The sequence below is a fragment of the Vanessa atalanta genome, chromosome W (genome assembly GCF_905147765.1).
Source record: "Vanessa atalanta chromosome W, ilVanAtal1.2, whole genome shotgun sequence".
Taxonomy (NCBI): domain Eukaryota; kingdom Metazoa; phylum Arthropoda; class Insecta; order Lepidoptera; family Nymphalidae; genus Vanessa; species Vanessa atalanta.
Genome location: NC_061901.1, coordinates 4,918,041 through 4,931,004, shown reverse-complemented (window position 1 = coordinate 4,931,004; position 12,964 = coordinate 4,918,041). Strand labels below are relative to the sequence as shown.

Genomic DNA, 12,964 nt, shown 5'->3' with positions numbered 1-12,964 from the left:
AGTAACTGAAAGTGGTCGCGAATTGAGACACGCTTCGATTTGAGCTAGAACCGTGGACAATTCTTCGTATGTCAAGGTAGAGTCGCCTATAACTCTGCGCAGATGGTGCTTTGTGCTTTTTATTCCTGCCTTCCATAGTCCACCGAAATTTGGGGCATACGGCGGAATGAAGTGCCATTCTGTACCATTGTTGGCCAGTAACGCTGCGATTTCAGTTCCGATAGACGACTTTTCGTGTGAAAATAAGTTTTTAAGCTCGCGCGAGGCCCCGACAAAATTAGTGCCATTATCGCTCCACAAATGATTGCAGCGACCTCTTCGGGCGACGAAACGCTTAAAAGCAGCTAAGAATCCTTCTGTCGTGAGGTCTGAAACGGCTTCAATGTGGACAGCTCGCGTGGCCATGCAAACAAATAGGCAAATATACCCTTTATGAGATTTATGGCCTCTTCCCTTTGATGTACGTATGGCAATGGGTCCCGCGTAATCTACGCCTGAGTTTGCAAACGGCTTATCAGGTATTACCCGACAAGGTGGTAACTGACCCATTAACTGAGTTCGAAATTTGGCCGCATTTCTTGTACAAGCAATACAAGAATGAATTACTCTTTTGGCTAAGTTTTTTAAGTTAGTGACCCAATATTTGGTTCTAACTAAATTACACATTAACTGCTGACCACCATGTAATGTCTTCTCGTGAGCATCAGTGACAATAAGTTTGGCTATATGAGAGTCTCCGTTAATAATAATAGGATGTTTGCTGTTGTCTGGTAACTCGGAATTCTCCATTCGACCTCCTACTCGTAACAGTCCAGTACGCTAGAGTTCTTATTAATTTTCGCAATGATGAAAATTTAAGGGTTAAATCTTCAGCGTCGTCGTTAGGGTTTATGACCTCCATGTGTGCTTTTACAAGTCTCATTTCTAAATCCGTTTTGGTACATATAGACAATGGTTTCACATATTCCATTTTGTTGTTGCGTAGCCAAGCTGGCCCACACTTCCACAACTCGTCAGAAATCAAGTCACTTGGTTTTACACCTCGTGACGCACAGTCAGCGGGATTATCTTTCGTCTTGACATAAGACCACTGAGCTGCATCTAACCGCGTAAGAATTTCAGATGTCCGGTTTGCCACGAAGGTTTTCCATCGGCTTGGATGATCGCTTAACCATGCCAAAACAATCGTAGAGTCTGTCCAAGCATGTAAATTAGCTTTATCTATTTTGAGAACATTGGACACTTCAACCAGCAACTTGGTAAGCAAAACAGCTCCACACAACTCGAGGCGAGAGACAGATACTTGTTTCACTGGAGCTACCTTAGTTTTAGCGCTTAATAAATGAGACTCAACCTGACCTAGAGCTGTAATACATCTTAGATATACGACGGCTGAATACGCTACAGTCGATGCATCACTAAAACCATGTAACTCTACCTGTATGTTGCTATCTGCCTTTTGAACCCAGCGGGGTATTTGGAAGCGACTCAAATTGCACAATTCTTTCCGGTAGGTTTTCCATTCAAGCAAAAGTTCAGATGGTAATTTAACATCCCAGTCAAGTCTTGCAAGCCACAATTTTTGTATAAAAACCTTTGCTGTGACTACACACGGAGCTATCCACCCAAGAGGATCGTACAAACGACATATTTCAGCGATAATTTGTCTTTTAGTTTCAGGCATCTCTGTAGGCATTTTTACTACATAATGAAATGTATCCGAGCATCGATTCCAGGTAAGACCAAGAATTTTAGTTACACTGTCTTCCTTTATTTCTCTATCCTTTATTCCTATATTTTCTTTCTGCCACCACTTCATCAATTCTTCTCTATTGCTAGTCCACTTTTGTAGCTTAAATCCACCCTTTTCTAATAAGTCATTCATTTGTTTATATATTTCTTTTGCTTCTGTTTCAGATTGACATCCGGTCATGAGGTCATCGATATAGAAATCGGTTTTTACTCTTCCTGCTGCTAACGGATATTTTTCTCCTTCATCTATAGCGATTTGCTGTAAAACTTTGACCGCCAAATAAGGCGCACAGGATGTACCAACCGTTACTCTTGATAGTCGAAAGTCTTTTATTTCAGATAGCGAATCATCACGCCATACGATTCTTTGATAATCTACGTGCCTTTTGGCTACTTTAACTTGACGGTACATTTTGATAATGTCAGCCGTAAGACAAATTGGATGCAGTCTCCATCGCATGATAACTTGACGTAGGTCCAATTGTAACGTAGGCCCGACCATTAATGTATCATTGAGAGATATACCATTGGCACTCCGATCCGAAGCGTTGAATACTATACGAGTCTTCGTCGTGCTCTTGTCTGGTCTAATAACCGCGTGATGGGGTAGCCAGACTTTCTCATTTCCTTCTCTTTCTACTGACTCATCTTACTGGTTCCATGTGACCGAGGATCATGTACTCTTTTATAACCTTTTGATAATTTTCTTTTTGATCAAGATTTTTCGATAATCTCTTTTCTAATGCTATTAATCTGTTTACGGCTATTTTTCTCGTATCTCCATATTGACCAAAAATTTTTGTGCGACGGAAAGGCAATTCTACCACGTATCGACCCGTCTCGTCTCTACAGGTGGTAGTAGCAAAATGCCTTTCACATTCTTCCTCTTCTGGAGTGAAGACGTTCTCGTGCACCATATTTGGCTCGGCTTCTAATTCCCAAAATTGTTTCAGTAATTCGTTTTCTTCTAGCTTGGAATGATTCGCTACCACATTGTGACATTTACCTAATTTTTCGTTATTGTCTACTTGACCCGACAATACCCATCCAAGGTAAGTATTTTGTGCGATCATGCAATTGGTAGGGTGCTTCTTTAAACCTGGTTTTAGAATGTTACAATAAACTTTAGCTCCTAATAATATATCGATCTTATTTCGGAGATTGTACTGCGGATCTGCCAGTTCAATTTGACCTAGATCTGCCCAAAACGGTAAAACGAATTTTCTTTCTGGTAAAACAGAAGTAACTCTTTTTAAAACGTGAGCTTGTACTTGCAATTGGAATGAAGTATCATAAAGTGACTGTATGACTGACCTTAACTGCATACTTTGTAGTTAAGCCACCTTGACCTCCCCCCACCCCAGAGATGCAACTTCTTGCATCAATTTTGTCTACTCCTAAAAGTTGCACCGCTGCTTCAGATATGAAAGACGCTTGTGATCCTTGAGCAAGCAAAAAAGCAAAAGCAAAGCTCTCAGTATCTGAGGGCTTCCGTTTTTGGATTCAGCCTTAATCAGAGCTGTAGCTAATAATGTTTGTGTACGTGTCTGTTTCGTCGCAAAATTACTAATTATACTATTAGTGACCTCATTCGTCAGGTTTGACGATTCCGGGTAAGTTTCCTCTTGTTCATTTTCAGTTGCATCAGATTCATCTATATCTGTTGCAACTGTCACTGTATACGAACTGGCTTTGCCATGAAGAAGTGTGTGATGCTTCCTCTTACAAATACGGCATGTCGTTGGTACACGGCATATTTTTCCGGTGTGATTATTGCCAAGGCAATTATAGCAAAGTCCTAATGACTTAACAATGTCTTGACGTACGTTGACATCTTCCTTGGCGAATTTACCACAGGTGCAGTGAGGACATCTAACATCTAAAGCGGCATGTAAGGACTTAGTTTGGTAAGCGTTTGGTGTTAATTTAGCTTTATTTTTTGAAGGTTCCATAAATTCTAAGGCGCGGAAACGACTTTCTAAAAAATCTTTAAATTGGGTTAAGGTAGGTAAATCTTCGTTTAAACTATTAGCATATAATTCCCATTGTTTGCGAGTTTCAGCGTCCAACTTCAAGCTGACAACATATATAACAATAGGGTCCCATGAATCAACATTAATACCTAAATTTGACAACTCATGCATACAATCTGAGGTAGTATCGAGAAGATCTTCTAAACCACTGGACGATTCATGATTTATTACCCGTTGAGCAAACAAACGCTTAAAGATACAATTACACATATATCGCTTGTTATTATATCGATTCTCTATCAAATCCCAACATTTTTTGTAGTTGGAATTTATTGTTCTGCCTCACCTTGAAGTTGAGTTTTTAAATAATGTAACCGCTGAACATTATCCAGACTTGGATTATTATGCACTAAAGAAACAAAAAGATCTCGGAACGAGAACCATTCTGAATATTTGCCACTAAAAACAGGGATGGATATTTTGGGAAGTCTAACATTAAACTCTTTTGTGTTTGAACTAGACTGAGACTCTTTGGATACATTACATGTTTTAGTAAGCTTTTTAAGTTCTGTCTTATAATCTAAATACAACTCTTCAACCTTTTCGTAACAATCGCTGGAAAGATAATCCGAGCATTTAATTTCATCTCTAGGTAACATTACAATTTTTGAATGATTGTCCGTAAATCTATTCCACTGTTTTTCTAAATTTCCTAATCGTGTTTCCCCATATGCTTCAGTAAGTCTTACCTTTGGAGTTTTCTTAAAGTTTGTAAAAGCTTTACACATATTATTATATAAATCAATTTGTAGTTGTGCATAAGATTCCATTGCTAAAAAATTATATAAACTTAACAACGCTTAACCCGATAAAATTTGACAATAAAGACGTAAATCCAGATTTCTTCAACTTAAAGTTTGTAACCCACTAAATCACTAAAGTTTTTACTATGTCTCACACCATGTAAAGTTGCAATTTTCTAAGTTTAGAATTTATTCTATGTCCAGGGTTCCAAATTTTTTCTAAGTGTTTTACAGTTGTACACTTGTAAAATTTTGGGCATAGGTTCCCCGTCTCTCCAGTTTTTGAGAAATTATTCTAAGTCTTACGTTAACACTTTTTTAAATTGCAAGTTCAAGATTTCAAGTAAAATTTTCAAAGTTAATTATGCACTATTTGTAAGGTTCAAATTAGCGTACTCATAGTTTATTTGCACTTTACCACTTTTATCACCAGACTGCGCTGCCGCTGCTCTGTAGGTTTTTTAAATGACAGGGTGCGCCACCGCCACTATTGCTGCTTTTTGACTACGCCACCAGTGTTTGTATTGTAGTTCCTCGTATGTTCGTCAGGGGGTGCCACTGTCGCTGGTATGGTTGTATATTCCTCACTTGTAATTTTTATTGATGCTTAAATGGACTGTATGGATCTTGTCAGTGTACCAAGGTTTTCCTTCCAAAAAACCATCTGGCTCGAAGGACCATATGTTTATGTGTCTACACAAAGCCAGGGAGAGTGATGTGCATGCTAAAATGAAACACACTTCCCGGAACGTATAGGTGTTTATTTATTTTCCATACTGAGACTATATACCTTTGACCAAACCAAATGATAGCGTGATTCAATGTACTACTAACGCCATCTAGTTACAAAATGGTAAACTAAAAAAAATATAAATCACAAAATCGATTGGACATGCAGTTTGGGCTGAGGATAATTGGACTTCTATTTTGTTACCTAGGTTTTGAACTCCATCATTAATAATACAACCAATTTTGTGCTTATGTAAGAACTGACCGAATTTGATGGCTCGGATTGAGTTACCTGCAGAAGGATCAGAAAGTTCCCGGGAGACATGGACAATGAAAGGACCCTTATCGTCATCAGCGTAACTTTTAGGGCCGTCAGTAAAAGCGGGATTAATATAAACAGTCTGAATGGAAGGAGTTGCGGTAGTGGGATGAACGATTGTTTTTTTTGAGGAGGAATCGGGAGTAGCGGTTGATTTATCCCCGGAACGTTTGCGAGAGGAAGATTTATTGAGGTCAATAACTGTTTCCAAACCCCCGGGATCGGGAGGTTTAGGAGGAGGATCAACATCCATTATCTAACTACTTTAACTTACCAACTAATATACTATAACTATAAAAGTAAATAAACACTTATCGTAACCGAATATGGTTAGTAAAACCCAGAAACCATATAAATTAACTATTTGCATTAAAAAATTATGGGAAGAATAACAGAAAATGATTATAATAACATAGATATCTCACTAACACGTGTGTCAACCAAAGCTAACCCAAGCGAAAAAAAACAAACACTTCTATATTGAATAAAGATTTTTGACTTTGACTTTTATATGACAAATAGCATAGAACTGCCTCTCACTGTGAAAGAAAAATCTATAGAATATGTCAACAGCTACATCAACCTAGGTAAACAAATGTCATTTTTGAAAACGCACAATGAGGATGATATCGAAGGAAAAACAAGTATAAGCCTGGAAGAAATTTTGGTCACTCACAGAAATTCTAAAAGGAGACTACTCGATAAACCTTAAGAAAACTGTATTAGACACCTGTATACTGCCTTTTCTACTGCTTAGCCAAATAATTAGACGTCACGTCACGTCGTTGGAGTGACAGCTGATTTTGTGGCTCTAATAGTTTTAAATTAAATAAAAGACAAAGATTCTATTAAAGAGTTTTATTATTGTAAATAATTGTAAGTGTGACAATATTCCGTGAGTAAACTATAGTGGGAAGATCTTATTAGTGTATATTAATATAAATACTATTAAAATTCTCTGAACGGTCTGTTACAATATACCCACGTAACTTTGAAGTGAAAGAAAAAAGTTATTATTAATCTAAATTTTTTATCAGTGTCTTAACTAGTGATTGTCCCAACTTGGTGACTATAATTCTTTCCATTAATATACATAATTTTATTTTAATCATAAATTAAAAACATTTTACAACGCCATCTAGCGTCCATCATTAACACTACTTTGTACTTCATTCATATCGGTCATGGGATATATGTGCAAGCACTGTGGCAAATTCCTCACGACAACAGATGGCGTAGAGTCAATTTTTCTCGCGCGCCGATACCCGTCGCAAGCGCACGGTTCGTTAGCTGTGTACGAGCTTCACTTTTATCTATCTATTCAATTCTACCCTCATGTGGAAATATTTAAACGAAAATAGTATAATTTTATCTTGTGCAAGTGATATAGTAGAGGATACAATAGGGAATAGTAATGTTTGTGAGCAACTAGTGGAAAATGAAATGTGTGCAACAACTATGGAGGGATACCGCCCAGTGGAAAAGAGGCAACGACAATATAGTGGCGATAAAGAAAAAGACGATGCTGAATTTACCATAGTGCAGAGGAGTAAACGCATACATCGAAGTACGTCCAGTAACGATGAAACATATGAAGTATGCATCTCATATCTAGACACGTGGTAGCGTGTCAGCCAAGTTCTAGTAACAGAACTGGCGAGCAGCACCGTGTGTAATATAACACGAATCATTTGGAGCCACTTTTGACCTTCTCATAACTCAAAAACTATTTGACATAAATGTGTCAAATTTGGCTCATATATTAAGACTTGCGGGATACACATGTGTTCCAAATTTCATAAACGCATCTCAAATGGTTATTTAGATATTAACGTCTAAAAATCGTCATTTTTATCACTGACTGACCTATAGATCAAAACTATAACCTACTTCTAGGTGACCTAGAAAGTTCAAATTTGGCATGCAGGTAGATAATTAGGCCAATATAAAAGAAAAAATCTGAAATTGGTAATTTTTTATCATTTTATTATAATTTTTCATTTTATTGGGTCAATTAGGAACACTTATATACTTACTTAGTTCCTGTAATAACTGCAAAAAAAATTATGTAAGATCCAGCAATCAAAACTTATTACAGCCGGTCTTAATGTGGATTTTAAGAGAATATATAACGAGTTGAATACCACCCTTAATTTTTTTAAATCCAAACATTTTCGTTTTAGTATTTATGAGTATAGTCGACTTTCGTATTTATTACGTTATTAACTGGCATTTAGCGCACATCAATGGTGTAAAATCATTATACTTTAAAAAATAATAATATTAGGCATTTCGGTACACGGCGCGCGACACGACACCGGAGCAGCGGGATAGGTGCTTTGCGATAAATTCTTGACGCGGACGTGTCCGAGCGAGTAGCAACCGCGCTCATAAGAATTATTTCAATGCCTTTCGATGGAAGCGGCCTATTCGACTGCATATTTTAAATTACTTATATTTGTCTGTTTGGTATGAAGTGAAATTTCTGGAAGTGGTATATCTTTCTGTTTTGTTGGTGTTTGTGGGAAGTTTATGTATGAAGTATGAAGTAAGCTAGGACCCGTCCACCACAAACAAGAATCGATGAGGTGAGTAGCTTTTACTCCACGAGAGACCAGGTCTGCGGGATTCAATTTAGATGGTACGTAGCTCCAACTATTAGCAGATGTAGTGTTTTGAATTTCACCGATCAGATCCAGTCTGGGGATAGTGACAGGTTTTAAGGGAGCTACTTTATTTTTGGAAGCAAGAAGACAAACTCTTCCTTGCTCATCAACTGATCTCACATACACACATGATCCGTATGCACGTTCCGAGGCATCTGTAAATGTGTGTAGTTCGTACGTAACTGACGCATCGAGACAAACCCAACGTGGTATGCGAAGTGAATTTAAAGTTACAAGTGAATTAATAAAATTTAGAAATTTATTTTTAATATCATAAGAGACCTCGTCATCCCAGTTGCATTTGTCGAGCCACAATTTCTGCATTAGAATTTTTGCCTCGACTGTACACGGCCCTAATAAACCTAGAGGGTCGAAGACTTGACTAATAAGAGATAAAATAACGCGCTTCGATATTTTCTTTTTATTAGTCTGAATGTTTATAGAAAAGAAAAGATTGTATGAGTTACAATCCAAATTTAACCCTAATGTTTTATTGGGAAGATCATTCAAGTCTAAGGTTTTTTCTGATTGTTGTTGATTTGTGGTTTGCGTAATAGAGTGTAATATACTTGTATTGTTTGATTGCCATTTTCTTAAATTAAATTTAGCAGTATCCATAATTTTTGTAACATTTTTAGCTAGTTCGATGACCCCCACTGAGGTAGTCGTCGACATAAAAATCTCTGCGAATTGAATTTTTTACTTCAATATCAGTGCATGTATCTGCTAATGTAACTAAACATTTAGTCGCGAGGTATGGCGCTGATGACGTGCGGTAACGTACGGTTACTGTGTTAAGTGTATATGATTTAATTGGTTCTGTAGAATTAAATCGAAATAAAATCTGTTGTAGGTAGCGTTGAGAAGGTGTAACGAGAATAGCTCGGTACATCTTTTCTATATCGCCTGAGATTACATATTTATTTTTGTCTGAATCTGAGTAAAATAGATAAGAGATCGTCTTGTACAATCGGTCCTACCATCTGTATGTTGTTATAAGACTTACCCGTAGTTGTGACTGCTGACGCGTCGAAGACAACTCGTAATTTGGTCGTTGTACTCGACTCCCGAATCACCCCATGATGAGGTAAGTAATAATTAATATTTTTATCTGACATAATTTGCTTATTTTCTGACATATGCCCTAAGGCTAGATATTCTGACATAAATTGTAAATACCTTTCTTTTAAAAGTGAATCACGTAAAAATCTGCGTTCCAAGGAAAGAAGACGACGCTTCGCCGCTGCGTAGGAATCCCCGAGTACTTCAGGTTTGTCTTTTAATGGTATTGTGACTACAAACCTGTCGTCGCTGTTTCGTGCTGTGGTCTCCGCGAAGGTTTGCTCACAAGCTCGTTCCTCCTGTGATAAGCAGTGCTCGGAAGATACCGCCTCCAGCTCCCAGAACTGGTTAAGTATTGACTCATCATTTTGAAGAAAGTGACAAGAAGAAGAATGTTCTGTATTATTATTTGTGTTGTTATGTTTTGTGTGTGTATGTATAATGCCTGAAACTAACCAACCTAATTTAGTCATTTGCAACTTAGGACGCTGCTTACCTAAATCTATGTAATTGTTAGTTATAACTTCTCAAAATATTTCTGCCCCGAGCAGTATGTCTACAGTCGAGGGAATATTGAAAGAGGGGTCTGCTAGTTGAATGCCCGAAGGAAGAGGCAAATGTGTGATATCTATATAATTATGTGGTAATAATTTAGTTATTTCTGGGAGAACAAAACATTTTAAATCAACATGATAACCACCCGAAATAGACTGGATAGTTATGACGCAAGACTCTGCACTATAGGAACATTGATTGTTTATACCTACAATAGTGGAGCTCGTATCATGTTTCGTCAAACCTAGTTTCTCACAGAGGTGCTGCGTGATGTAGTTAGAAGTGCTGCCGTTGTCTAGTAGAACGCGAGCTGTGCGAAGTCTTCCTATAGAATCCATCACCTTCACCAACGCTGTGGAAAGCAGTACGGAAGAGGTTTTAGTATTTTGTATATAAGTATTTGTAGATGAAGTGAGTGTTACTGGTAATTCTGTTTGATTTTGAATGTGTGTGTGTAAGAGTGTATTATGTTTAAGCTTACAATACTTGCAGTGTGATAATTTACAATGTTTATCTATATGACCTGGACGTAAACAATTTTTACAGACCTTAAAATTATTTATTTTCTGTAAACGGCTATTGACGTCAAGGTTTCTAAATTCCTGACAACTAAATAAGAAATGACTCTTTTTGCACATAGGACATGTAGTATTAATATTATTTTGCTTTGTATCTGTTTTTTGTGTGTGTTGTACTTGTAAATTAAATGTATTTTGTTTTTGTTGAGTGTTCTGTTTATATGTCATTTGTTGTTGTATAGTGTCTAATAAATCAGATCTGTTTGTTAAAAAAGTTATGAATTGTTTTAGAGTAAGGTAACCTGTTAATGTACTACGAAATTCTTCCCACTCCTTAAAAGAAATTTCATCTAATTTTTTAGATGAAATGAATGATAAGCGTATCCCAGTAGTCAGTTGGTTGGCCGAGACTGGCAAGTGCACGCAAGTTTTTATTAGTGACATCAATAATGTTTCTCAAACACTGACTTGATTCTTTTTGTGCTTGTTGTAAATTAAATAATGCATTAACATGATTATTAATTAAGAGACGTTCGTTGTCGTAACGATTAGTTAATAAATTCCAAGCTATTTGATAATTATCTGCAGTGAATTCTATATTCTGTACAATTAAAGACGCAGTACCTTTAAGAGCAGCGCGTAAATAATGAAATTTATTAATATCACTGATACTTTTATTATTATGAATAATAGATAAATACGTATCCCTAAACTCCAGCCAGCGCTGAAAGTCGCCATCGAATAAAGGCAAGTTGATTTTTGGCAGCCTTACGAAGCCATGATGCACGGATTCGGTAGATGATGAGTCATATCTATAACGGAGGTGATCTCGTTTCTGGCGCTCTGCATTCGTCAACGATGTGGCTTGAGCCACAAGCGAATAATATTTATTCTCAAATTGTATACGCTTATCGAATTTCCCATCTCCTTCAGACAATATCTCGAACTCCGACTGTAATTTATCAAATTCGTTATATGTAATTTCTAATTTTGACAAACGTAATTCTATTTCCGTTATCTGCAAGTCTGTTAACGGCTGATTAATATCTATTGTTTTTAAATAAGTACTAAATAGCGTTAGTTTGCTTTTAACATTCCCGCGTAATTTAAAAACGTCCTTAATACGAGCTTCAGCCATCATTAATCAATAATATATAATAATAACAAGTTACTAAACGAGAAATAATAAAAAGTGCATAAAAAATTAAATGAATGTAAAGATTAGAAATGATTTACGATAATGCAAAGCAAGCGATAGGTAGATATAGCTAGATAATTAGATAATACAACAGATGGCCGGCCGCCACGCGGCACGCAATAGCAGCTCGACGCAGTAGCAATGCAATAACAAGATAATAAATGCATATATAGCAATATAGCGTTGAGATAGATGCGCTGCTGCTGTCAGCTATTAAAAAAAATATGTTCTTATAATATGATAAATTGATTTACAGATAATTACGATTAGCGTTAAAATATGAATAGATGTCAATATGCTATTATAGTGTACTTTAAAATGGATAAGCAAAGAAGTTAAAAGGAAAAGATAGTAAATATTAGCGGATTGAACTTGGAGGCTGTCGACTATGTTAGATATTTGGGTTTTTATTCAGATAGGTCTTTACGGTGGGGTACCCACATAAACGAGATATGTGCAAAAACTATGAGATTTTTACAATTACTTAAAGTACTAGGTGGATCTGGATGGGGGATGCATCCACAACATTTACGGAGGGTATATATAGCTTTAATACGGAGTAGGATAGACTATGGGTCATTTTTATATGACAACAGCGCTAATGTACATTTACATAAGTTAAATAAAATACAAAGCCAAGCCATGCGAATTATTGGAGGTTATATTCATGTAATGGAGAGTGACATGTTTTGTGTGCCACCGCTGTATATAAGAAGGCTATACCTAGCTACGAAATATTGTTTGAAATCTCAGTCTTGGGCTGAAAATGAAACTATACAATGTATATTCGAGTTAAGTTTATTATTAGGGAAAAAATAAAAAGAAATTGGAATAATAAAAAGAAACCTTTATTAACTGTTACATACTTTAAAACAAAGAATGAAAATATAAGCTCCTCTAGTACTTTGGGAATGTTTAATCTCGATTCATGGGTGTCAAATATCGATATTAAAAACATTTGTAAATCTAACCTAATTTGTTTAGAAGGCCCAAAAAAAAATTATGACATTAACATTGAAAGGCAAGAAGTTGTTCAAGAACTACATCAGAATTATTATGGATGTTATTATTTGTATACAGACGGTTCTAAAGACAAAAAAAAATGTTGGCTGTTCTTGGTACGACCATAAGTCTAATACTGGTAAAATGTTCAAAATTACTGTTTATACATCAATAATGACTGCGGAACTTGTTGCTATTTATAAGGCACTATTTTATTGTAGAAATCTTACTAGTGAAAGTATTGTTATTTGTTCAGACAGCAAAAGTGCCATATTGCATCTCATAGGCTGCGTTAGGGGTAAAAGGGGAAAAACAATAGCTTACAAAATTTTAAATGAACTAATTAAATTACAATCAAGCGGCAAATCTCTGAAACTGCAATGGATT

At 36.4% G+C, this 12,964-nt stretch overlaps 1 protein-coding gene across 1 annotated transcript; it reads right to left on the bottom strand.

Moving 5' to 3' along the window:
* Nucleotides 1–739: 739 nt before the first annotated feature.
* Nucleotides 740–2,164, bottom strand: LOC125075569. Its single transcript, XM_047687280.1, has one exon. It carries the CDS (start codon nt 2,162–2,164, stop codon nt 740–742), a length of 1,425 nt encoding a protein of 474 aa, XP_047543236.1.
* Nucleotides 2,165–12,964: the final 10,800 nt, after the last annotated feature.

What these genes read in the sequence shown, in the direction of transcription:
- LOC125075569 (XM_047687280.1), bottom strand. Translation starts at nt 2,164, where the DNA reads ATGTACCGTCAAGTTAAAGTAGCCAAAAGGCACGTAGATTATCAAAGA.